The sequence below is a fragment of the Magallana gigas genome, chromosome 7, assembly GCF_963853765.1.
Source record: "Magallana gigas chromosome 7, xbMagGiga1.1, whole genome shotgun sequence".
Classification (NCBI taxonomy): domain Eukaryota; kingdom Metazoa; phylum Mollusca; class Bivalvia; order Ostreida; family Ostreidae; genus Magallana; species Magallana gigas.
Genome location: NC_088859.1, coordinates 3,150,285 through 3,177,476, shown reverse-complemented (window position 1 = coordinate 3,177,476; position 27,192 = coordinate 3,150,285). Strand labels below are relative to the sequence as shown.

Genomic DNA, 27,192 nt, shown 5'->3' with positions numbered 1-27,192 from the left:
ATTCTGTATCCAGGAATCTTTCGCGTGTAAAGCATGGAGTCCCAAGGCGTCAAAGATGGCGCAACCAGACTTGAATTACATTGCGCCGGAAATTCAAACGACTGAAGTGTGCACATACGTGAGCGATATGTTCTCGTTCGGGATGCTGATATGTACGATCTACAATAATGGCTACTCCCTGATCGACGCTCAGTATAACCCTAGTACCTACCTTAGACAGTTAGACACGGTTTGTGGTTATCTTACTTCCTTACTTGTATTATACAATATACAATAGTTGCTCCTTCTTGATTATGTTACGAATTTATATGATCTACAGGAATGGGTTTCTTCTCAAAATATATACTAGTAGTTATGATCTAACTCGTTTATTACCAGTCTTGGTATATCCGTTTCTTCTCAGTGCGATTGGCAATACTTCGAACCTACCTTGATTTCAGTCTGGCGCAGGCTATTCTGCCAGCTATTCATTAGCAAAGTCGATGAACTCCGTTGGGGAGACTTTGACCTTTATGGCTCTAACCAACTACATGTGTAAATAGTTCAATGGGTTAATGAAATGCATGCGGCACCATCAATACTTTGATTACCTGTGATGTCAAAAACACTGCTAAATAATTGGTGTAAATGAAGCAACTAAAAGTCTAAAAACTTTGTTCAATCTTCCTGTCCTGATCACCCGGCAAAAGGCCATAAAAGGAGGTTTGGTCAGATTCACTGACCGACGGCTGTAAATTAGTATTTCATATTTAGTTAATAATCTAGTTATGTTCATAGGTTCCCAAGAAAACCTCTAGAGTAGAAAATACCTTTTTGGTGAAATTACAACTAAGCATCTTATTAAGTCTGGTTATATCCAACAAAGGAAGCCCATGGTCAATCTCGCTTATGCTTGCTGGTCGTCATATCATTGATTCATCGTTATTATATTCAATAATGTCCATCAAAAGTGAAACATACCATTTGGATGGTAAAGAAAATATTGTCGTGAAATCGTTTATATATTAACGATTTCCTTCGCAAAAATATAAAGGGCCATTCTAAAGCATCGAAATCAGAAAAATCAGTGAGTCTGCACAGTCTGTAGGCATATTTGAGACTGGCCTCGGGTTTCCCACATTGGTTATTGTCCAAGGATATCTGAACTGTTTGTGATCTAATTCATGGATAGGTTTCTTATTGCGATATAAAATTGAAAACCTAAATTCATTATTTAATATTTTTTATTGCCAACATGAGCCAGTTATGTGTGTTATGATTGCGATAACTGCTGATGTCTCTCATTCCTGTATCAGCAGTGTCATCACTATTATGTAAATACACAATGTATGTCTCGGGGTAAAACCCCACACGCGCTTGTGATTTTAGTAAACGTTTTGACAGTATCTCAAAACATCGTGTCAGTCATAGGGATATAAATATACACATTACAATACAGTACTTATATATGTCAAATAAAGATTAAATGTGGGTTTTTTATAATTATTATTGCCTGACGTCATACTTGTTAATGATAAAAGGTACAAATATGTAGATGTTACAATTTTAGAGAGAAATTTCTTCCATCGGCTCTAACAATAGCCATAGGACTATTAAGTCAAATGCTAAAAAGAGAGATGACGAACTATAAAACAAGACCCCAAAGAGAACACTAACTACACGTGGCTTCGATATATATAAACTGGCACTGAACTCTGCCTCGGACACCTCGTGCTTATGTGTATACAATGTCGTGCTTTCTCTCTTCAGTTGACACAGAAGTTCGGAGACATTGCCCGCGCCATGCCCCCGGCTCTTGTGGACCCCGTGGAAAAGATGATCAACCGGGACATCCGGTACCGCCCTACCGCGCAGCTCTTCTCTCTGGTAGGTGCACTCCCCCGCCACTCTTCTCTCTGGTAGGTGCACTCCCCCGCCACTCTTCTCTCTGGTAGGCATCGGTATGTGTAATAGATAAGTTCAAGGTTGATCAAATGATCGTAACACAACTCGAGAAATAAGATGAAATGCAAAGAACTTTAGTAGAATGATGTACAAATGAATGTGTCCTATAGCTGAAGTAGGCGTTTAGTTTTAGACGAATTCACCCCTGTCATGTGTTGTTTGCTGTAATGCTCCTGCTAAGGTTGCTGTAAAACTCATGTGTAGGTTTCCGTTAACATGTGTGGGTTGCTGTAAACATCATGTGTAGGTTGCTGTAAACACCATGTGTAGGTTGCTGTTAATACTATTTGCGATAAACTTTAGTGTAGGTTGCTGTAAACACCATGTGTAGGTTGGTGTAAACACCATGTGATGTAAACATCATGTGTAGGTTGCTGTAAACACCGTGTGTAGGTTGCTGTAAACACCATGTGATGTAAACATCATGTGTAGGTTGCTGTAAACACCGTGTGTAGGTTGCTGTAAACACCATGTGATGTAAACATCACGTGTAGGTTGCTGTAAACACCATGTGTAGGTTGGTGTAAACACCATGTGTAGGTTGGTGTAAACACCATGTGATGTAAACATCATGTGTAGGTTGCTGTAAACACCATGTGTAGGTTGGTGTAAACACCATGTGATGTAAACATCATGTGTAGGTTGCTGTAAACACCGTGTGTAGGTTGCTGTAAACACCATGTGATGTAAACATCACGTGTAGGTTGCTGTAAACACCATGTGTAGGTTGCTGTAAACACCATGTGATGTAAACATCATGTGTAGGTTGCTGTAAACGTCATGTGTAGGTTACTGTAATATTATATGTTACAATGGTTGCTGTTTTAGTTGAAGATGTTTCACGACCCCACCGTCACCACCCTACAACAGCTGGACAACCTCCACTTGAAGAGTCCCTCCGATAAATCTCAAGTTTTTTCCATCATAACGCAGAACATTCCACTACTTCCGAAGGTCAGCTGTTCTATTTAGATAACAATGCTGTACACAGGGTTATTTAGTTACCCCCACATATGCTAAAGTGCAGAAGAGATTTTGATTCCCATTCATAGTTTGTTCCGTTTTTAAATTCATTGACAAAATGGGCAAACAGGGACGTACATTTTCCAAGCTTTATTCAGTATGAATCCTCCAAAATACCAATATTGATATATTGCAAAGGATAATGCGATTTCTAATTAGAGACATCAAACTGAAACTTGTTTTTCATTTTCATCAGGCTATTCGTTGTTCCCGTCTATTACCTAGCCTGCACCAGGAGTGTACGTCACGTGACTCTGTTGCCACTGCGTTACCTCCCCTTGTGTCGCTGGTTCAGCACTCTTCCTCGGAGGAGTTTTCACAACATGTCTTTCCAGAAATAACGTTCGTGTTCAATTGCTCAATGTCCGAACAGGTAAGAAATTTCCGATTGATAAAATAGATGGATGGTGACTTGTAAATTAAAATATAAATTTATTCCCATCCTATCGCAGACGCCCGAATTTGAACAAAGGTATCAAATTGTACAAGAATAGATATACCATGTATACGAATTATCAAAATCTAGGTACTGATGTTAAAATAAAAGTACAGAAAGTACAGAAAGGCGCGCCTTTTGGCTGTGTAATTGTCCTCTCTTTTGTGAGAGAATGCCCGACAAACAAGTGTTAATCTAAGTACTCTAATTTGAAGATTTTCAATATGAAACTCACTTTAAAGAAAAAAGTATTAATTTATAATAATACATGTACTCTACAATATCTGTATAAATAGTCTGTTTCGGATATCTTTCTTTTAAAGTAGCTCAAACATTCAAAACTTCATTTTTTAGAACCTCCATATATTATTATTATTCATATGTACTACATAAAACTTGGTATCGATTTCTATTCGTATATATACAAATGTAGTAAAATGAGCTGCGCTTTTTTATGTCGGATATTTTTCGTTGTGCTATCAGGATTTGCCACTAAAATGACAAAAGGATTATAGTTATGCTTTTCTGTTTATAGTCATATTTATATTTGAATTATACTGTTTTTTCCTATAATAATGGGATCTTTAAATGCATATATTTACATTTACTTTCTTTCCCCCTATCAAATTGCATTGATTTATTTGAGTGATATATGCATAACACAGAAGATCCAATTACCAAATCTGGTGCGTATGAATACAGTCTTCCTTAAGTATATCTCGAAGAACATGACTGACCCTCCTCGCGACTTCAAGCCAAATCACGACCTGATATTATACTTACGCTGATAAATATTTCTTGATGTAAACATATTTTAACAGTAAAATGAATTAAATTGATTAATTTCTTAGTATACCAAAAGTAAACTCATCAAATTACAGAATGAAAAAATAAAATTCTCATATAAGTTATCAAATCTCTGTGCACTATTTTTATCAGTATAATTCGGCTGTTCCAATAGCTGTTCCGTTAATTGCACATTACTCGTTGAATAAGGCAGGAATTTTTAAAAATAAATCATGTTTTCGGAAAGAGAATAAATGTTTAAAAAAACGTAAATATAAGCATTGAATCATTATTTTTTGAAAGATGTGGTCTCATAACTGCAACGGTGTGTGCAAACAAATTTTCATAACGCACTAACGCGCGTTATTTAATTTGTATGCACACACCGTTGCAGTTATGAGACCACATCTTTCAAAAAATAATGATTCAATGCTTAAATAAATGCAACCACCCTAATCACTGCGTATGAATTTCCACAAGTAGTTCCAAATCATTGGTTTCTGTTATCGTTTTAAAAATAATGTTGTTAAAACGCCATGTTTTACAACTATTGAGCAATAAAGTTGTTTCTTTTGTTAAAATCTAAATTTTAAGTTATTTTTCATGAATAATATTTTTAAGGCTCATCTCAACAGTCTAATCAGTCTAAACCGGTTTTAGAAATCAGCTGTTCTTGCTGTTCACTAATTTACTCCCTCCGTGGTCTGCAATTTATACCGATTTGTTTAATAAATTAATTGATTTCATCAACAAGGGAATGTAAATATGAGCATTGATTGATTTATTTTTGACGTCGGCATGTCAATAACTGCCGTCAGTTGAGCAGACAAATTGAATAATGCGCGTTATATTAATTATTTGTATGCTCACCTGACGGCAGTTATTGAGAAGACGACGTCAAATATAATTCATTCAATGCTATAGTGGAAACGAGGCCTTGATTAAAGCATAATTTCATTATTCTGTAGTGTACAAAAGTTTGTTTGCTATATATGTACATGTATATTCCTTAGTAGAGAAATTGTTTCTTTTGATAAAAGCTTATATTGCTTTAAAATGATAAAGACTCTTCATCCAGGCGGTTTCTAATAGACATTTCAATAAGCTAATCGATTATGCAAAAAAGAATAATATTGCCCCTGACAAAGATGTACAAATAAATGGTGTGTTCTTTAAGAGTAATTAAATCATCGCTAATTTATTTCATTTATGACTGTCTGAAGCCCACAAGTACACGAAGCCTATCAAAGCATCTCAAAAACGACGTAATTCTAAACCCTTTATGTGGATACCATGGGCGTAAGAAAAAATCTCCCATATCCCTTCAGGAATTAAGTTTAAAATTCACCGAACACGTTCTATTATATTTCAAGAAGTCATGGATGTGGCCTTTAAATGTTGCTGTAGGCGTGAACGACAGAATGTGGTTAGCATTACATTCAGACGGCTCCTGATGACTAATTGTCTCCCCGGAGACACGATGAGTATTGCTGTTCCGCCAGAGAGTCTTACGCCCCACGGCACGTTGATTCCCTCCCTCTTGTGTGCTCTATGAGCGATGATCTTCCTTGTTTTTTTCATTATACTACTATGGTTTTGATTGAGACATTTCTCTCACAGGGCACTGTGTATCTTCTGAATAAAATCGATGTCATAGCATCCAAATGCACCTCCAACCAAGTCCGCACTGATGTTATTCCGTTTATCCTCAAGCATATTAAATCGGAGTCCTATAAAATTCAGGTAATCGTCGCGTCTTTTCTGCAATAAAGATCCCCATTGTCACCCGATTATGTAAATGAAAACACTCAATAAAGCAGTTCATAACAATTAAATGGAGATGGGCTTCTTTCATTTACTTCATTTTCTATTTGTCTCGACGTCCATCTCCATTTTACGACTTCCTTCTCCGATTTTAACATTCAGTTGCCATTCACGTTTTACAGACGCACTTGAATCTTGTATTTAATAAAAAAAGAGTACTAACTTTAATTAGAGGAACTGGATCGCAGTTTTGTAATTTGTTTGTTTCGTAAAATCTCCCCGATTTGTTCACTACAATGTCTGTTCACATTAGCTGTGTTTTATTTGTAGGAAGCCGCCCTGAACGCCTTACTTGTAGTCAAGGATTGTTTAGACGACGCTGTTCTAAGAAGCAACGTTCTCCCTTGTACCAAGGGACAATTCCAACAGACGGTCGATGTCAAGGCAAATACACCTATCATAGTTTTATAAAGCTGTTATTATAGTTATATGGCAGAGAACAATGACCTATGACTTATTGTAAAGGCTCTCTATAAATTGTCAGCGATCTTTAGCTCAAACTGTTATTTTTCATGTCTTGGACTTATTTGTTGTTGAAATTAGTTAAGCTTGTACATCTTCTAAGGAACGAAACTAATTATTATAACGGATAATAAGGCACGTATCTACAACAGTTTGTCATTCAAAGTTACTAATGCCACGATAGAATTTAGGAAAATGATCACGTAACTTTACCATTTCCACATTAAAAGGATTTCTTACATTATTTGCATTCACACTTCCTTGTTGAAGCACTTGGTATTATCCATGGCTATTCAAAGATCTGGATGCAAGTTATAGCATAAAATTGTTCTAAGATTATGCGGCTTTTTTTCCAGATAAAGCTTATAATACTGTCCTGTATAAAACATTTGCTGAGCATCATGAACCCATTCACCATTAGAGACGACGTCCTTCCATTTCTTGTCGACATTGCAAATTCCCATGATGCATCAGTTGTAATGGCGGTTGTTGGTAAAAATCTCTTTTTTAAAATATTTTTTTAATTAAAAATTCATTCATTTGTGTTTCTTTGTTCCTTTAATCGACAGGGCGTAAAAATTTGTCTTTAAAGATATAAGAAAAACTTGTACTTTTAGGTATATATAGACACTTATTGAATAAAAGGGACGCCGTGTTAACCAAAGTCTTTCTGGCGCGTAGTGGAATGCCGTCTCTTCTACCCCATGTTGTGGATCCAGACCTCAGCGCCGATCAGGTAATTACTCAAGTCCGGGTCATTAGCCACCGAGGAAGAGGTGATTGCTTAAGCTTAGTAAATTTTGCGGTACAGAGTTAATTAAGAGGAGGAAGTTGGTAAAGTTATAATGATAATAATTATATACAGGTAATTTAGTCGTAGCTGTGAGATATATTTTGTGGATGTACAGCTATTTTACTAAACATCATAAATCATAGATATTAAAATTGCAGAACATTTTCATTCGATTCAAGTTTGAGAGAAGATACAACGCAGTGTGTTGTATCAAATAAGCTACAAAGCATTAGTAAGGAGATATATACAAGCTTGTATTTTGTATCGAATAAACTACAGAGAGAGAGAGAGAGAGAGAGAGAGAGAGAGAGAGAGAGAGAGAAGACGCAAATTATGCTGTCATGCAGCTGTGTCAAAAAAGTTACAGAGAGAAGACACAAGAGTCATGCAATCGTCAGATTAACGTGCCTTTTTGCGGTGAATGTTGCATCAACCTCAATTACATTGCAGCTAACGCACAGCCTTAAATATTAGTTTGCTAGTACGCTAGCATTTTAGCTGGGTGATATTTTACCAATTTGGGAATTTCCGCACAGCAGTGATTTATTCAAGAATTCATAAATGGAATGGCATTTTCAATTTTCATCGTAATGTCAATGTGTTTGCGGCTTAAATCAATTCATCATTAGAATTTTCACATTAACAAACATACTATCAGGTTTAGCTTACGGCAAAGCGAATCGTGTACAATAGATTAAATTGCCAGATTGCACTGTTTTTGCTTTATCAATTACACTAGTTTCAGTGCATATGTATCAATCACGAATTCCCTTGATTCAGTTATGACAATAATATAAATTATGTAAACTTTATGTATAAATCTGTCCATTGATGCAGACACGTGCTTCCTGTAGATAGTGTGTCCATGGCAAATATCGGTCCGTGAGAGAGGTTCGACGATTTGTTTTGTGGGATTTCCTGGGGGTAGACGAAGTCCATGTTAAGGCGATTAGTTCTCTTTATTGCAGAAGAAGGCCAGTCTGTTTCTGGCCACATGTTTCAATGAGAATTGAGTAGAAATTGGAGAAGTTAAATGTCTCATTCTCACAAATGGTGTATCAAATCAATCGATTTCTTGTCGTAAATTTCATGATATTATCCCGATAAAAAAGGGACAATTTACATGCAATTGAAAACTGTACTGTAAAGGAGAATGGGAACAGGGGATGGTTCACTAATATTGGATCCCTGTTGTTGTAGCAGAGATAGATTGAACACGCAATGTTGAAATGATATCGTGTAGAATTCTGTTTACGTGACAGCGTGGTCATTATTTAAGACGATTTCTGATGACATGGAGCAGTCTTTGGGCTTGTGATTCATCCAAAATGGATTAACTGAAAAACAATTTGAATGTTTTGACTTTTACATTCTCAGTGATTATTTTCTTTGGAAAACTAGCTTAAATTTTTTACATTAATAATTTCTTGTCTTTTGACCTTTGAATGTTTAATTTTGTCAGTTCTGTGTGATGATGGACGTGCTCTATGAGATGCTGGGACTGATTGACCAGCACAGGAGAAGTAACGGAACCTCAAGCTCCGCCTCCTCCTTCAAAAGGTGACAGCCCTTGCTTGCTAAACCTCATTACACTCCTCATTTGTTAGCAGTTAACTCTTAGCTAACGCTGGTAGTGACAAAACATTACTTTATTTCCGTCAGTTATTGTTATTTAGTAACTCTGAACGTTAAATCGAAATCAAACATACAATTGCATTGATACTGACTGACAAATCATCATAAAATGCCTCATGAAGATGCAACCAAACACACTGGAACTGTTTAAACCTCAATGTGTACTCGATTTCCTTACAGCAACATATTAACTTAAATGCCTGATACTCGCAAAGTCTTAAATCGATTGCCCGTACCTGCAAATAATAAAATACACTGATAATGTCTAAACCTCATTCATTCTTAACATTATAACTTAACACTTTATCCTTATTACACTGTAGGCAGTGACATCGTACCTAAACGAACTGGCAGTTATAAACCCTAACAACATTGTAACCAAACCTGTTGTTTCTGACAAACCCTTACAAAAACTGCTAAACCTAATATCATCAACACACAAAAACTATCAAACCTTAACAACATTAACACAGAAAACTGGCAAATCTTAACAACATTCTAACAAAACACACAAAACTGGCAAACCTTAACAATAGCATTCTAACCCAACACACAAAAACTGGCAAACCTTAACAAAAGCATCCTTACAAAGCACACAAATCTGGCAAATCTTAACAATAACATCCTAACCAAACACACAAAAACTGGCAAACCTTAACAAAAGCATCCTTACAAAACACACAAAAACTGGCAAACCTTAACAAAAGCATCCTTTCAAAGCACAAATCTGGCAAACCTTAACAATAACATCCTACCAAACACACAAAAACTGGCAAACCTTAACAAAAGCATCCTCACAAAACACACAAATCTGACAAACCTTAACAATAACATCCTAACCAAACACACAAAAAAAAACTGGCAAACCTTAACAAAAGCATCCTTACAAAACACACAAATCTGGCAAACCTTAACAATAACATCCTAACCAAACACACAAAAACTGGCAAACCTTAACAAAGGCGTTCTAACCAAACACTCAAAACCTGGCAAACCTTATCAATAGCATCCTAACCAAACAGTCAAAAACTGGCAAACCTTAACAATAACATCCTAACCAAACACTCAAAAACTGGCAAACCTTAACAATAGCATCCTAACCAAACACAAAAACCAGCAAACCTTGAGAGTTTTTTCTTTGCTAGATTTGTGATAATTTACAATCACGACAAATTATAAAGAGCATTATTCATAAACAAATAAATTCTATTTCTTAAAGGTTTTAAAATATATTTAATCCAGTATGTGGGCGAGGTATGTTGTTTTCCATTTGTCAATTTACAAACAAATAAATATCATAGTTTTAAAAAGATGAGATTTCGTGTTAGAGTTCAACCATTCAAGATGAAGACAAAAAATTTAAAAAGGGGAAACAGCATAATTATATATTAAGGGGGAAATGTTTATATTTATATGTTGCAAGTTTACACTTCCTTTTGCTTTGAACGCATTGATTGCCAGCACTGAATAATCAGTTTATAGAATTTAACAAGAAAAAAAAATATTTTGCTTTGTTAAAGCAATACTATGTATGAGGTGCAATTTTCTTAACGGAATTTTTTATTGTATAATTGCACAAATTTTCTACGAAAATAGCAAAGAATTATAGTTTATAAACTGATCCTGTCCTCAAGCACCTGTGTCCTTCGGAGAAAAATCTTCTGATAATTTAATGATTATTTTAATTTTATTTATCGTTAAGGTTTTAAGTTACATTGAGAGTTGTCATAAAAGCAGGTTTTTGCTGCAAAAAAAACAACTCATATTACTTTAAGTTTTTACTAAAAATCACACCGCATAACCGTTACATATAGTATTATAATTACGGCCATGTTAAGACGAAACATGGGCATTGATACATGTGTTAAACAATGTATTTGGAATGTTTACTCGTGTATTACGTCAGATCTAGATTCAAGAGCAGGAAGTAGAATAGAGAAAGTACACGTGACACGAATACGTGACGGATTCCGCCCCACCCTCGTCTGTGTGTGTCGCTAGCAGGGTGTGATACGGATCATCTTACAGCACACACGTCCAGTTACGGTCAAAATGTTACATTTAGTGACTTATCTTATAACAGCATAGATTAGTTTATGGCTATTTAATTTTTAACTTTTAAATGTAACATGAAACAGCGCGCTTCCTCTGTACACCTGTGTAACTCGTCATTTGAACTTATATGAGTGTTTCCTTATTCTGTCAGATAAATTAAACTCTGCTTATAGGTTATGACGAAATAGCTTATACATGTACATGTATAGGCTTATATGCATGCACTTGACGATTGAGTCTTCTACATTTTTTCAGGAAATAACAAAATATTAAAAAATCATAATTTTCATACATATAACAAATGAAAAATACAAAAATAAAATCGCGTGTTCGAACACTTAAGAAAATATATCACTTTTTTGTGTAAAATTGAATTTTTTTAACTGAGCCATTACTACTTTACAAAATAACAAGTTCCTCTCTGCCTTACATTACCTTGATAAGTTTAATTGGGCTTTATAGTTTTTTTTATGATTATTCGACGTTGCATGTGTTTGATTGGTCCTCGAACATGTTTGGCATTCAAGTGTCATTATTAAAAGAAAAAAAAAAGATAACTTTAATATAATATTTACAATTACGTTCCAGTTACGTTACGTTGGAGTATTTTATAAATGATTTAAAATCAAAATTTTAAGAGCGTTTCTGATCTTGGAGTCTGATTTCTCTTTAAGAGAGCGGCTTGCCTCTGGAGGGAGTGATAAGAACTTGCTGTTTGTTGCTAATTCTTCATCAACGGGGATACAGAAAAGCAGAACAGGTAAGACTGCCGCACAGTATTTGTACTCTTCCATTTTACCTATCAAATACAACCATCAACTATAGAATGGAAAATGATAAAGATTTCATTGCACAAAAATTGAATCGTTTGTGTGTGAGTGTGTTGTCATGGCTACTGATCACCAGACCGTGACCATATTTGTCTAGTTCTCCCTTTCCCAGAATGCTCCATTTCGTCACTGACTAGAGGGAGGCTTTCCCGTAATTCCAGTCAAGAAGGTAACTGTTTACCCGTCCCCACAGAGAATGCGCCGTCCCTGTAGAGCTAGACCTGTCAGACCGAGTAGACTTAGACCCCTAGTCCTAGTGCATCGCTTCCCTTCTTTATCAAACGATTTGCTACTGTAGCATTTTGAGTGCATGGTTAATTTCAACCATTAATTTGATGACTTTAGTTAGAATTTGTTTTCATGAAAACGTTATTAGTTTGTCCAATTACTAAGCATGGCTAGTTTGAGTACGTTTTATTGACTTCTGTCAGAATATGGTACTAAGAGTTTAGCATGGCGGACACAGCGGAATTAGAAGTGTAATATTTCGTGCATTGTACTGACTTGGGGCAGTTTATTGCAATAATCGCAGATTATCATTCTTTTTCATTTTCATTGCAAATAATTTAATTTCCTTTCTGCTCAAATGAACTAGAGCTCCTTATGTAGATTTGGTATTCCTTTTTGCTCTTTATACTAGTAATTCGAGCCGTGCTAGCATAGAATTTTGTTGGTATTGTCATAGTAAAAAAAATAGCATCCAGAAGTCTTGCGTAGTCTTTGTGTTTGCTATAGAACATTTCTTTTAACTTTAATATTTATATTAACTAAACCATTGGGATGCATATGTACACGTATGTTGATTATTCTTGTACTGTTGATATCATGGTTAACCTGGTTAAGTATACGGCAGTCACACCTCATTGGGATACGCAAACAAACGTCCTGTTCGTTTATTCACTCAACCCATTTTTATACAATGGTACATGTGGGGGATGCAGGGGATGAGACACACGGGAGTGAACAGTTTCCATCTAAGTTTAATCCGTTCATAAAACTCGGACTGGAATGGTTTGAAAATAGTGGGTGGTGCCTAACCTTTGAGGGCTGGATGGCTGTGGCCATTTTTAAGCTATATTGATCTCCTTGAAAAGGAGAGTTCTGTGTCATGTTGTAAATTTGAATTTACTGGGTGGATGTAAATACAAAATTTACAACATGGCAACTAGTTGTCATGTTGTAAATTTTGTATTTACTCCCACCCAGTAAATTCAAAATTTACAACATGACATCTGTATTAGGATATAAGAAAATATTCCAATCTAAAAGCTAAATATATGAAATTTTACTTTACCAGATGAAAGTTTATACAATATATATTTTGTAGCTATAGTCTGTCCCAAGATATTTATGCCGCACATTTTCTGAAATTATCCAAAATTTATTATAACCTGGGAATCAAACTATGTCCGTTCAATAGTATTAAAAAAAATTCAAGATTTGTCATTTGAAACGTCCTCTCTAGCTCGTCGGGTTTCAATACACGTCTAAAAAAAAATGTGATGTGTACGGGGATTTTGTATTGCAAAAGACCTGGATGATAACGTTGAAAAAATGTGCGAGGTATCCCGAGTGACTTCCGAACGGAGAAAAGATGTAAACATTTCCCATTATAAATCTCCATAAGAAATCTATTTTCGCTCTAGTGAATATTTCCGAGTGAAAAATGATAAAGTGTCAATGAAGATATCTTGGGAATTATCCCTTTTATCAATTTTCATTGCACTTCTCTCACAGGGATGAGTATTTACATTGAAAATCGTCAAAAAGTGCGGCATAAATATCCTGGGACAGACTATAAAAATCATAAATATTTAGAAGTTTAAGTTAGACTTGTTGACCACCCAGCCACCTTAATCGTGGAACGGAAAGCGGAAGGGACAGGATATACATGTAGATCAAACCAGAACGGATTTGCCGTGAATCTAATCAATTGTTATTAATGCGGGAAGTGTTTTTTTTTTCATTATGTCTTTTTTCTTCCTTTAATCAAACAATATAATGTTCTCTTTGATGTTTCATGTGGGAATGAATGTAGCTATAGCTCTATGGGGAAACTCTGGTTGACGTTAACGAATTTAGGAATATATTCTGTAAATATTTCCATATAAAAAAAGGTTCCCGAGAGACATCACAGAAAAAAAGTATACGGCCCGTGTAAGGACTTTTCTTATTTTCTGCAATGATCGCTACATTCATAGCCCGTATGAAACACATAAGTCTTTTGAATAGCTCAAAAAGGTGAGTAAGTTACATATAGTGGGAAGAGCCAATTCTTCCATATATGGAAACTTCTACAAGGCATATTTGTGAGTCTAGCGTCAGTCCGAGCATTCCATGTTTAGGGTAGCTAGGTTCTATATGTGCATATCACGAACTTATACACGAATAGGAACCTTAAAAGAATAAATTGAAACACAGGTTTAACAATATGAATAGTATTTCTTTTAAGTATCTGATTAAATAGTGTCACTATAGGCACTGCACACTGCTAAGTATTTCGTTTGTAGGAAGTTTTGAAAAGTTAAAGGAATACGCATATTCATACACTGGCAAATTAGATCGCGATTTGGCAGTATAAACATCATCAGAGACGAGAAAATGCTCAGTAAATATAAATATTGTATTACTGGTAAATTGGGTCGGTGCCCGTTTTCGAAAGTACTGATGTCTCATCAACGTGCCCATATAGAGTTTTGACATAGACGATTAGCTCTGTCCATAGTCTGCGAGTCTGCAAATCCATGAGTTATTGGATGACAGATGATACGAAGCTATCGTATTTTCCTTTCCTTTCCATTTTCCGTTCAACATTTTGGCAACATTCGAAAATGCTGTTATCTGTTGGACTTTGTCAGAGTGATCCGGCGAGGTGTGAATGTTTTATAGATTCTTGAATTCTATTTTAGATATTTATATGCAAACTTTTCTCTACGTTAATTTTATAATGGTATATAGGTCCAAGATTAGGCATATCTATTTGAGACTAAAAGACGTATCTAGGAAAGAAGAGGCTTCAAATGTTTACTTGTACTTCAAAACATCGTTGTTTTCTTTTTTAATAGCACCGAATAGCCCAGAGCTTTCAAAGATAAAGGTAATATATATGTGGTAACTGATATTAGAAACTTGTTTGTCATATACGTGTGTAATCATATTCTTATTTATGTAATGTTAGAGATCTGGAGTTAAAGTCGATGTTAGATACTATATATAAAATGTCATTAAGTACTCAGGTTATTATGCAGTTGTTTGCGTATGCTGCTGTTTTGGTCTGTTGTACAGGGTCGTCTATTTCCAGCATCCGTCATTTTATGCTGATATTTTGGAGATATACCTGTATACAAATCAATGCTGTTATTATATATCACATGTATTAAAACACAACGACACTAATGTTGAGACACGCGTTGACTTGAGTGTCGTTTTACAGTAAATACAAATTGCAGCATAACAATATCTTAATATCATGACGAAGTTCTGCGATGAATAAGTTAAAATTGAAACAGCGTAAAGTCTCATTATTGTAAATAAGAAGGAAGTCGACACATCATTAACTCTGAAAAAAAACTAGTTGTTTCCGCTGGAGCCCGAGGGAGAGTTCAACGTCTCCATAGGAACCAAGGTCAGATGATCGGTGATCATTATTTCGCTGAGTTGACACAAATTGTTTTCTATCCTAGGGTCCCCGAGGAAAATATTTGAATATAATTTATATATAGCTTACAGTTTTTACTGTAATTTGCTGAATTTCTTGTATCTCTGTATTTTTTAAAGGAAAGAGAAACTCTATCAGTGACCAATAAGGAACCTTTGCGCCGATTCAGCCTGGTACCCCCCGGGGGAGGCACCCCGGCCATCAACCTGACCCCAGACGACGGCGTGTATGCGGACAGAAATCGACGTCCAAGTCTACAGAATATGGGTCATTATAACCACGTGAGTATATAACGAGAGAGAGAGAGAGAGAGAGAGAGAGAGAGAGAGATTTGGTCCCAATTGCAAGTGTCAAGCTCAGTGTTAATTCTTAAGTGACCCTCTAAAAACTAATAGATTATCTGCTTTTTTAGATTACATGTGTATTTAGAAAATAATGTCGCAATAAATATTGTTCTTTTTCAACATAGGACTCTGCTATTTTTCACCAGAGATTTGTAATTAACAAAATTCACTTTTGAATACTTACTTTTCAGCGGGAACACTTGATAATAATGTAATAGAGTAATTTATTTATCGTTTGAGAATACTTGTGACAATTTACGACAAATACAATGCACCGTAAATTGTAGTTTTACATAGCAATACAAAATATTGCTATATTACATCAAAGGGCAGATAACTTTAACTGCAAAAAAAGTACAGCTTTTTGATATGAAGTGTAGAGGGGGAGGGTCCTTGACTTCAATAATCAGATGGTTGATTTGGTGTCTTTTGGTCGCGATCTAATGACGGTTAGAACAGGATTACTGAACTGAATGCAGTAACTTTCTTTCATCCTTATTTATATATGGACAAAGACGTGACTATACTACAATATATTTATCTTATCGTACCCCACACTGCTTCCTAGTTCCGATCTCGACCGCAGCATAGAATATCAAAGAACTTACACATGTAGTAGACAGACAGACCTCTGTTATGTATTTATGTTGTTGCTGTGTTTACAGGACTCGGAGCGCTGTGAACGTAAGAGTAGCACTGGGAGTCTGTTTAACTTCTCCGACTCCCGACATTCCTCTCCCCGCCGGGGCAGTTTCCAGGCCCTGGGGGACACTGTGGTAAGGCGGATACATCATATGTACGTCGTGTGTTACGTAACTTTTTTAAACTCTCTTGAACTGACTTACAACTTGGTTATTTTGTTCTTTACAGATGCAGCTCTTCTCTGGGAAGTAATGCGTTATCCGGAGTGCGATCTTTGTGATGGAGCCGACAGACAGAGTATTATAGATACTGTAATTGTTTCTTGTTTGTGTGCTTCAAAGAAGACGCCGAATATTTGCCATACTGTGAATAATGATGCTTTATTCAGTTTTTTTCTGCGTGTATTTTATATATTGTTTAAAAAATTCATCTTGTTTTGTACAGTAAAATATTTATGACAAAAAAGCTTTCTATTTTCTCTCATTTTAATACGTGATAAAAAAATTCAGATTTTTATAGAAAAGTTCAGGGGCAGTTCAAGCTGTATGATGCTGAGGGTTGCCAGGACGATTGGAGCGAAGCTTTGGATCTACAGTCTCTGCAATGTTGTGTCCAAACAATTTTCTTGAAGCCCTGGCAAAGGGAGAACACTCACCGGTTTGTTGACTTGGTGACTGGCCTACGTCACACAGGGTCACGAAAGTGAACCCTCTTTGTAGCAGATTTGGGCTGGCATTTTTTCTGCCTTTTGGCCTTAGTTTTCTCATACATTTCTAGGTATGAGGACTTGCTCTGAAGAGATTTTGGTTTCATGGGTGGAAGTTTTTCTTGTTTTCGATAATGAAAATAGGTGGTGTCATCCAAGCGGGGCCGAATGCTGATTGGCCGTTGTTGAATATTGGGCGCAATGCCTGAGCCGGACTGGGCGTTGATCAGCCGGTCTTGAGCGTGGTGCAGTGTGCGGGGCCGGGCGCCGATTGGGGGCAGAGATTTATCCAGGGTTTCCTGCTTTTCGATTTTTATCGCCTGTCTAAACCCGACGTCATTGACAATGGAGTGAATCTCCTCCTGGGCTCTTGTGTACCCCGCAGCTTCCTCATCCAACTGATGGTCATAGGATGTACACAGGCCTACAACACACGATACAATACATTACAATGATGACATTCGTCGATAATGGGCATACATCACATACAGCATAGTTTGTGGTAATAATGAAGAGAGGGCATAAAACATGCGTATAATTAGGATTTATCTATCTATATGCTCATGTAACCATGTATCAAATAACGGACACTACTTGATATTTGTCTATATAATAGACTGAAAAATATGTATAAATCTATGCATAAATAGAAAGTTTCAATCTTTTTTCTGGAGAAACCCGATTGTTGTTAATGTTAGAAAGTAAACTTTCTTGCAAGATAAATCCAGTTAAAGCAGGATTTTAGAATCAGTACACCATCTGTAGGACATAAATGCCTATTGGCGCTCTCATTGCTGTAACATACAGGAGTAGTGATCTGTCATGTTGCAAACGTTGAATCTACTGAATGGGTGTAAATACAAAAATTAAAAGTTTTAATTTACTTGGTGTATGTATAAACAAAATTTATAATATATCTTTTTTAATTTATTGGATGGGTGTAAATTTACAATATGACAATATCATATTGTATATACACTTTATTAATTTTATATTTACAACCCAAGTAGAACCATTTTAACAAGAGCTTGGACTTTGGGTAACTGTATCATACAGCAATGTGACGTAGGCCTGTCTATTTCATAGCATATTTGAAATCAACACGATTTGTCTGGCTTTTGAGTTAAGACTACGCAATTGGTGTATATTTCGCTTGATACCAGCGTCATTTTTAACTTGTTTTGACACAAGAAACAGATATTTACATCCTTCTGAAAAGTCCAAGGCCTTGTTAAAATGGTTCTAAATTCAAAATTTACAACATGAAAAATTGTACATCCACAGCTGTTGTTTTCCTCGGCGTAATCCTCGCACAAACTTGTTGTATCGAGTGGAGGTTCAGTAGCCGAGTCAGTTTAGGGTGTTTAAGTGTGTATGTGTTTTAGTGTGTTTTAGTGTGTGTGTTAGTGTGCAAAAGCTTATGGGCAAGAGAAATCTTGCATTAGGAATCATTGAACTTGCCATGCTTGTGCCTTTTCAACAATGTAATATTGAGTCAAACTCTACTATTTCCAAAAGTTACATCATTTACCAAATCTGTATAAAGCAACAAAGAAAAAACCCACTTTTATTTTAGATTACGGACAGACAGCACAGCATAAGAACCATTTTAACAACACTTTGGACTTTCAGTAGGGCGTACGTAGCTATCTATTCCTCGCGTCAAATCATTTTAAAAATGACGCGGTTTCAATCGAAATATGCATCAATTGCGTAGTCTTATCTCAAAAGCCAGACAAGTCTTGTTGATTTCAAGAGCCATGACTGAGTAGCTAGCAATGAAATAGACAGGCCTAAGTCACATTGGTGTTTGACACAACTACCAAAAGTCCAAGATCTTGTTAAAATGGTTGCAGTTCATAATCCTTTCTATTACCCTCAGCGTTAGCAACGCACTTAGCAACGGGTAACATTAAAAATGTTACATGCGCGAAAATTATGCGCGTACGGTTCGCTGTAGAATTCACGTTATTCCTATATAAAAGCAGTAAAATTTTCTTAAAAATAAAGACATTCAGTATAACAAAATAAATAGTGCCTGTTTGGGAGGATAACAGTTGAAATTGACACCCCTCGAAAACCATTGTCAACCTCCGCTTCGCGTCGGTTGACAATGGTTTTCTCGGGGTGTCAATTTCAACTGTTACCCTCCCAAACAGGCACTATTTATATAATATTAATTCCTTTCCCTATGAAAATATTGGAGGCGCATATGAATAAAAATTTAGGATTCCGAATCTCGATTTCATATATCATAAATTATTTTTTAAAAAAAACCCAACACGTCAGGGTTTATAAAGTTCATAGGTCAGGTGGTTTTCATCCTAACATGAACTGCAATTTGTTTTCTTAAAAAAGATTCAAAGTCGTAAATTACCGGCGCTACATGTATATCAACACTAGGGAAATAAATGCAATAAGCTAAATATGCATAATACTCATTCTTACATGTATAACATGTAAGATACTAGTCGACTTGAAAGAAACAATATTTTTTCTGAGAAGTGCGAGCCCGCTGTTGTATGGGTTTACCTTTGAGCGAGAGGAGCTCAGTTTTTAGGTGTTTGACGTGCTGACGACATCCAGCCGTCGACATCCGGTCCATGTCGGCGCTGACCTGGGCCAGGGCCACACCGTTACGGAGGAGACGGACCTCTCCCCGCATCTTCTTCACTTGTCGCCTCAGACTGGCGTTGTAAAGCGTCTGGTAGTTGTACCTTTTTTAATAGAAAAGCAAGAATGAGATAAAGCATTGATATTTGTATCTGTTTATACATATGACAGGGGCAATTGGCAAAAAGTTAGAACCATTTTAACAAGACCTTGGACTTTCAGTAGGACGTAGCTATCTATTTCTTGCGTCAAAACAAGTTAAAATGACGCTGGTTTCAAGCGAAATGTATACACCGATTGCGTAGTCTTCCCTCAAAAGCCAGACAAGTCTTGTTGATTTCAAGAGCCATGACTGAGTAGCTAGCAATAAAATAGACAGGCCTATGTCACATCGCTGTTTGACACAACTACAAAAATTCCAAGCTCTTGTTAAATGGTTCTAATCATATAACTATTATATTTCTACACTACCATTGAAATGAAATATTGTATCTCTCTCTCTCTCTCTCTCTCTCTCTCTCTCTCTCTCTCTCTCTCTCTCTCTCTCTCTCTCTCTCTCTCTTACCGTGTCTTCCATTCGCTCTCATCATCTAATCCTTTCTCTGTCTCTGCCTCAATTCCTCTGATGATGCTCATCCAGCCCTCTACAGACTTCTTATGAAGTGCTGCCCATTCCATCTCCTGTGCTAGTTCCTCCTGTAACTCTCTTTCAGAGGGTCTTCGAAACTTATCACGATTCATTGTGAATATTGCAAGGTTTGTGACTATACCTTCCGATATAGTTGGAACATTATGACGTTATGCATTATGACGTCACTATAATATCTGGCTTCGTGATGTCACAATCATACCAAAACATTGTGGGTAAAGTTTAATCCCATAGTTTCGTAAAGTCATTTTACATAAAAAGAAAATGCTGCTGAAATATTTAATAAAATATCATGTGCGCCTGCATTTTCGCTTTTTTCTGATTTTTTTTAATGACTAAATATTGAAATTCTTCGGATATGAAAACATTCTTTATAATCCTTAGATTTGAGTGTTTTTTTGATTTTTTTTATTTTTTTTACTTGCATCTAACATCTTTAAAGTTATGTTTTAACAAAAAATGTTACACATAGAGTGTAACACATTTTTAAAATGACGAATAAGTTAGCGTACGCTTGTTAAAAAAAAAGTCTCGCGAGATTGAACCGAGAAATTACGTGGTTTCAGGTCAAATATCTTCCGGATAATATTCCGACTTCCTGATCGTAAAGTTTGTCGGTTTATTGTTAAAAGATGGAGTAGTTTCCCTGATGAAAAACTGGTAATGTACCTTATGATTTATTATTATTGAGTTTAGTTGGTTAAAACATGTTTCCGACATGGTTTATAGCTGAATGTTCGTCTTCCAAACCCTTCATAGGATTTTGCCACAACCTACCCATTTCCGTAAACATTTTCACCCAACTTGTCAGTACGGCAGTATTGTGAGCGAGATTTTATAATGCTATTTCTCACGGTTTATTGAAAACATTGTATGTATATGCCTTTTATTTGGTTAGAAAATCTGTGAAGTACTTTTCTGATATCATATTACACTTTGCATCTTTTTTATATTTACATGTACTTTCTTTTCAGTTATTTGTTATAGATAGTAATCAGTAAACCGGGTTTTGATTTGGAACGTAGGATTCTTAAGCTCTCTGAGATTTATTTTTAACTAACATATTTACACTTTTAGACGTTCATATAATGTTTACTTGCATTAACCTATTTTTAAGTTTATTGACCCACTAAATGACCCAAATACACAATGTCACAGGGTTCTTGTCACAGATGATTAGTCCATGTCCATACGTAGCACCCTCAATCCTAAAGTTTTAATAATCAACTTTTGTGATTTACTTTAAAGAAATCATTGCAAATCGCTTTAATTTTACAATAATGTCATTCTTGAAAGTGACTTTTGAAAATGACTTTGACCGGCTAATTTTGAAAAGAACAAAACTGGACATTTTTAGCATAATTTATTATTTGAAGAATATTGGAAACCAATATCATTGTCTTTATTGTTTGGGGTTATAACATTATAATGACTTAAGTTGATCCCTCTTTTCTACCAACACTCTGAAGTTGGAAAAAATGATGTGCATTTTTTTAATGAGAAAAGCCTCTTTGAAAATTAGAAATTAAATGACGATATGAAAAAAGATATACTGTAGAAGCAGAAATATTCGGTGAGGATTTAATTTCGTTATTTTCATTGGCAGTATTAATCAACAAAATTAAATCCATGACAAATTTTTAACCAAAGTATTAATGAATACAAAGAGATTACAATATGACGAAATTAAATGCCAACGGAAATTTATTTGGTTCAAAAACAACGAAATATTGCCCCAACGAAAATATGTGCCTCTACAATATACATGGACATTTTTTATGTGGTTTGCTACTTTTAATATACAGCTGAACATTTTCTAAATGAACATGAAAGGCCCTGCTGTTCTAAGGAATTATTAATAAACCATATATTTTACAGACTTCAGTGGAGCTTAAATATGGGTCAGTGTTTTAGTAAACCAAGTGAAAAGAAAGCCCCACCTCCGGCAACTGAAGTCAATGGACCCGGGGTAGTTTCTCCTCAGGACATCAATGTCGGAATCAACAGTCCAGTCCGGCCCCTCCCCCCACCTCCAGCCAAGTCAGGTATTGCAGCCAACTGGTCATTTATTAGTACACTTTATTATAATATCGTATTTTTCCCAAGCATATTGTAGGTCGATTGCTGTCACATGACCGGGCTGTAAATTCTGTTACAAACCTTACTATACTAAAAATAGAAAATTTTTAGACTTCACTTCGTCCTCGGTTGACATACTCTAATCAGGTCTATAAAACCATGCATTGACCTCATGAAAAGGCTATTATTTGTATAATACTGATTATGCATTAGGTTTTTTTTTTAGTACTGAACATTAAAAATAAATGATAATTTTTTTTATAATTTTATGATTTATTCAAATGCTTTTAGGACTGTCTGACAAAATGTAAAATGGATGTTTTATTTTTGTACAGATAAGTCCCACATTGTCCGAGCCTTATATGACTTTGATGCCATCAACGAAGATGATTTGTCTTTCAAAAAAGGAGACCGGATGGAAGTGGAGGAGTCCAGGTATGTGTACTTCAACTAAATCCAACCATGCCTGTCTATACCTTCCCTTTGCAAACTTCAGTCTTTAACTATGCCAATTTGGCTATTACTGGTAGATAAAGTAAGCCAAATCTGGTTATATTTGATGATATGATTTGATGTGTACCGGTACATGTAGATTTTATTTTACTGGTTCTTCATATTTGTTTTTCCTGCCTATATTTATTTATCTTTTGATCCACAGTCAGAACTGTGATTGGTGGATGGCTCGTCACTTGGCCTCAGGACTTACCGGATACATTCCCAGCAACTACATATCGAAAGACGACGACACCCCCCAAACTCAAGAGTAGGTTCTTGTGTAAATAGTTGTTTGGTGTAAAATACAAGATATATATTACAAATAGATTTGTAATTGTTAACATTCTGTTAAATAAAAGCTTATACATGTAATTATACAATAAAGGTGAACTTTCTTTGTATACCTGAGCTGTACTCTTTGTAGCTGGTGGTATAATGTTGACCGCAAAGAATCTGACAAACAGCTGATGTTGCCAGGGAACAAAGTGGGAACATTCCTGGTCCGCGAGGCCGCTGGTGAGTGTTGGAGGAACCTGAGTCAATTCTACATTTTATCATAGAAAATAGTTCCATACATCATAATTCTGTGGTCATTTGAAGCCTTATCGAAAAGATGTTAGCACTGTCTACCTACATGTACATGTGTGTATACATTTCAAAAATTTGTCGATACTCTTTTTCAGACAAAGCTTCCTATGTACTGTCTATACGTGATCATGATCCTAAGACGAATGACGCATGTGTAAAACACTACAGGATAAGGAAGATGGATAATGGAGGGTTTTATATCAGTCCCCGCAGAACATTCCCCAGCATGATCAAACTGATCGACCACTATCAGAGTAAGAAAAAGCAAAATATTTGTAGTACATATACTGAAGAAAAAAGGTGTATTGGGGTTAATGCTCAATTAATTAGTTCCAGTAATTTTTTGAATTTTACAAGATAAAGACTTCATATTTTGTCAACATAGGATCATTGTCTTTATTGTGATACTATATACAGGGAAATATTCGAACCCATTTTATTTTTGCCCCCTTCGCCCCCTCGTTGTCAGCAGGTGAATTTAAGACTGGGCGAATTCCAGTGTCTCAAATTATCTCTCATTAAACACAATTTTGTCTGGACAAATTAAAGACGGGTGAAAGTGTTTGCAAGTGAAGAATGGCGAAAATATTAAACAAGGGGCAGAAATAACACTCTATGATGAAGACCCTGCTAAGTAGGTCTTATTGAATTAATCCTACCCTCTCATTTTATCACCACAGATGTAGGGGACGGATTATGCTGTCAGTTAACAGAGCCTTGCCCCAAGGTTCGGCCCACTGTACAGTTCCGTGAGCTTGAGGTGGCTCGCGAGTCTGTCAAACTAATGAAGAAGCTTGGAAGTGGATGCTTTGGAGATGTACATGCTGGTTAGTAACCACATTCCTTGTGTCTCTGTACAGTACTGAACTATATGTAGATTGTTGGTGATACAGAGATTCATCTAAGCTTATCAATTTAGGTAAATGGAGAAACACGGTGGATGTGGCTGTCAAAACATTAAAGCCCGGTGCTATGACAGCCGAGGACTTCTTAGGAGAAGCTAAGCTCATGCACAAACTACGGCATCGTAAGCTGGTACAACTGTTGGCAGTGTGTACGACGAGCGAGCCCATCCTGATCATCACGGAGCTTATGATTCACGGAGCTCTGCTGGACTACTTACGGAAAGACGAAGGCAGAACTCTCAAGTTTGTCGTACTAGTAGACATGGCTTCACAGGCAAGTACATTTATTGGAATAGTTTAAACTGTGCTTTATAAATATAGACCTATTGATTTGATGCTAATAAAACACATACCAGTAAATATGTACATTTATGATATTGAATGTATGTTAATCCACTGAAATCAAAATGGTTATAAAGGTACAATCTTTTGGTTTTGGGTTTTTTAAAAAATTACACCCCCCCCCCCCCCCCCAAAAAAAAATGCATCAAATGTGAACATTTGAAATGGAGTGAAAGCAATATGTATTTAGAATTTACAGGTCCAAAACATCTAAATATATTTATAGTGTAGTGACATCTATTAATATTCTTACAGATTGCCGATGGAATGGCCTATCTAGAGAATGAAAACTTTGTGCACAGAGACTTGAGGGCTGCTAACATCCTGGTGGGAGAAAACAATGATGTGAAGGTGGCCGACTTTGGACTGGCTCGACTGATCCAAGAGGACATATATGAGGCCCATGAACGTAAGAATTCTTTTCATGTTCAGTGCATTATGTGGTAAAATTGCTATTTCAGAATAGTTGTTTTAAAATAATCAAAGGGTTTTGAGATAAATTTTAGTCTGAATGCCTTTAACTTTTTTGATAAGAGTGTATATTTTCTTATTTAGACACGAAATTTCCCATCAAATGGACTTCTCCAGAGGCTGCATTTGACCGTAAATTCAGCATCAAGTCTGACGTCTGGTCCTTTGGTGTACTGTTGTATGAACTGATTACATTTGGAAGAGTCCCATATCCAGGTAAAAAAAAATCATAGTTAAACCATGACATATCTTGCCGAAATTTATTCTTTATTGATAGGAAAAAAGCCAAGAAAATTCCAGATATTTCTAATCAGAGAACTCTTCTTTTAAGGAATGAATGGACATGAAGTGCTCAGTAAGGTAGAGAAAGGCTACAGAATGCCGAAACCTACCGGCGGAATTATCCCGTGCCCTGATCCATACTATGACATCATGCTGCAGTGTTGGAAGAGAAATGCAGACTCCAGACCAACATTTGAATATCTACGCGACTTCTTTGACAACTACTTTGTGAGCTCTGAAGGACAGTATTCAGGAGAGCCTATGGGTTGAGAAGTGAACAACATTCCTTTTACATTTCCACTTATTCAGCTAGGGTAGAGGATGCAGAAACATTCCAGTTTTTTAGGGATTTTTTTAAAGGGGGGGGGGGTGTTAAATTAATTTTGTCATGGTTTTAGTTTTGATCACTTAAGTTAGTTATGGCTCTGTTCCTACTAATACATTCCTGGGTTTTGTATATACAATACTTTTATTCAGTAGAATTCAAATTTGGGGGGGGGGGGGGTTGAGGTTGGGAAGAAGGAATATAAAAATGGAAATTCTGAGTGAAATACATGTAAATGTATTTAAATGTGCATAATTGGTACCACATCAAATTCATACAGACATTCGTGAGTTGTCTGATTCCTCGGTATACAATTTTGCTTTGGATCAAGAAGATGAGTTTATTTTTTTAATGTGTTGTGTTTATACATATATGATCAAATATAAGAGGTGGGATACTAATTTTACGAGTGTCCAGCGATTGGAGATGTATATAATATCCTGGGGACAGTCTGAGGCTGTCCCCGTCTTGTACAGTCATCAATTACCCATAGGGCCCCTCTGCATGCCATTGTCCCTTCCTTTGTATCAGATTCGTGCCTTATTGCCAGTTTTAACAAATCACTGAGTACGAGAGACTGAGATTCTTTTTTTTACCATTTCCATGTATTTTACAAACATTCCTTGACATATTCAGTGGAAATATTAATTTGTTTGTACTACAAATTTCATGTAGATTTATTGATAGATCCAGTTTTAAAATGTTTTTTTCGCTAAATTTTTGTACTATAGATTATGTTCGCATGTAAACCATTTACCTATTAGGTTTCGCTTTTGCATAAAAACTTTCTTGAACTTGGTTTTCAAAGAATACATTATCATTTGTGGAATAACTATTATAAACAAGAAAATGGCAAAATCAGAAATTTCCAGATGGAAACAAATTGCGCAAAAAAGTTGACAATCAAGCTCAAATTTAAATTAACAGAAAATTGCTTTTTGAGTCTGTTTCAGTATAAACGTTGGTATGATTTCAGAGTTTGAGATTTTGGTTTGTAAACCTGGTCTTGGAACTGGATCTCCTGTTTCCTTTGTTTACTGACATACTGAAATGATGATGGTAAATGCTTGTGTTGTGAATCATATACAAATTATTTTGTACAGAAAATTTTTATACATATTGCTACATCATTTTAATAAACTTATAATTGATAACCTATCTGCTGTTTCCCTTATGAATTCATGATTCACAGAGTAAATTAAAACTCTGAAAAACAAAAACCAACATCAATTAGTTAGTGTTCTTGGACATGTATGTGTACATGTGTTTTTGTGGACATGCATATGTACCGTACAAGTGTTTTTG

At 35.9% G+C, this 27,192-nt stretch overlaps 3 protein-coding genes across 5 annotated transcripts in view; 2 read left to right on the top strand and 1 right to left on the bottom strand.

Annotated features, from left to right (window-relative positions):
* LOC105320628 (SCY1-like protein 2) overlaps positions 1 to 16,886 on the top strand; it is a 37,600-nt gene extending 20,714 nt beyond the window's left edge. The window contains exons 6-20 of one of the 3 annotated variants that reach the window (XM_034455597.2): positions 14 to 229; positions 1,750 to 1,866; positions 2,773 to 2,898; positions 3,164 to 3,340; positions 5,810 to 5,932; positions 6,284 to 6,397; positions 6,832 to 6,967; positions 7,093 to 7,211; positions 8,731 to 8,828; positions 11,633 to 11,718; positions 11,901 to 11,957; positions 14,854 to 14,885; positions 15,566 to 15,727; positions 16,456 to 16,566; positions 16,661 to 16,886. In XM_034455597.2, coding sequence (XP_034311488.2) covers positions 14 to 229; positions 1,750 to 1,866; positions 2,773 to 2,898; positions 3,164 to 3,340; positions 5,810 to 5,932; positions 6,284 to 6,397; positions 6,832 to 6,967; positions 7,093 to 7,211; positions 8,731 to 8,828; positions 11,633 to 11,718; positions 11,901 to 11,957; positions 14,854 to 14,885; positions 15,566 to 15,727; positions 16,456 to 16,566; positions 16,661 to 16,684 — 1,698 coding nt within the window. In that variant the 3' untranslated portion in view covers positions 16,685 to 16,886. Of the gene's footprint in view, positions 1 to 13; positions 230 to 1,749; positions 1,867 to 2,772; positions 2,899 to 3,163; positions 3,341 to 5,809; positions 5,933 to 6,283; positions 6,398 to 6,831; positions 6,968 to 7,092; positions 7,212 to 8,730; positions 8,829 to 11,632; positions 11,719 to 11,885; positions 11,958 to 14,853; positions 14,886 to 15,565; positions 15,728 to 16,455; positions 16,567 to 16,660 lie in introns of all 3 variants that reach the window. The other 2 variants (XM_034455596.2, XM_034455598.2) reach the window with 2 other exon arrangements.
* Positions 16,742 to 20,645, bottom strand: LOC105325883 (coiled-coil domain-containing protein 169). The gene is made up of 3 exons (XM_011425617.4): positions 20,317 to 20,645; positions 19,671 to 19,855; positions 16,742 to 17,562 (listed from the first exon to the last, which is right to left on the bottom strand). Exons 1-3 carry the CDS (start codon positions 20,490 to 20,492, stop codon positions 17,117 to 17,119), a joined length of 807 nt encoding a protein of 268 aa, XP_011423919.3. The 5' UTR covers positions 20,493 to 20,645; the 3' UTR covers positions 16,742 to 17,116.
* Positions 20,646 to 20,904: 259 nt separating this feature from the next.
* Positions 20,905 to 27,045, top strand: LOC105325877 (tyrosine-protein kinase Yes). The gene is made up of 11 exons (XM_011425611.4): positions 20,905 to 21,060; positions 22,279 to 22,445; positions 22,815 to 22,914; positions 23,138 to 23,242; positions 23,399 to 23,490; positions 23,658 to 23,816; positions 24,243 to 24,389; positions 24,482 to 24,741; positions 25,065 to 25,218; positions 25,365 to 25,496; positions 25,612 to 27,045. The coding sequence occupies exons 2-11, from the start codon at positions 22,298 to 22,300 to the stop codon at positions 25,830 to 25,832; spliced, it is 1,518 nt and encodes a 505-aa protein (XP_011423913.3). The 5' UTR covers positions 20,905 to 21,060; positions 22,279 to 22,297; the 3' UTR covers positions 25,833 to 27,045.
* The last annotated feature ends 147 nt before the right edge of the window (positions 27,046 to 27,192 follow it).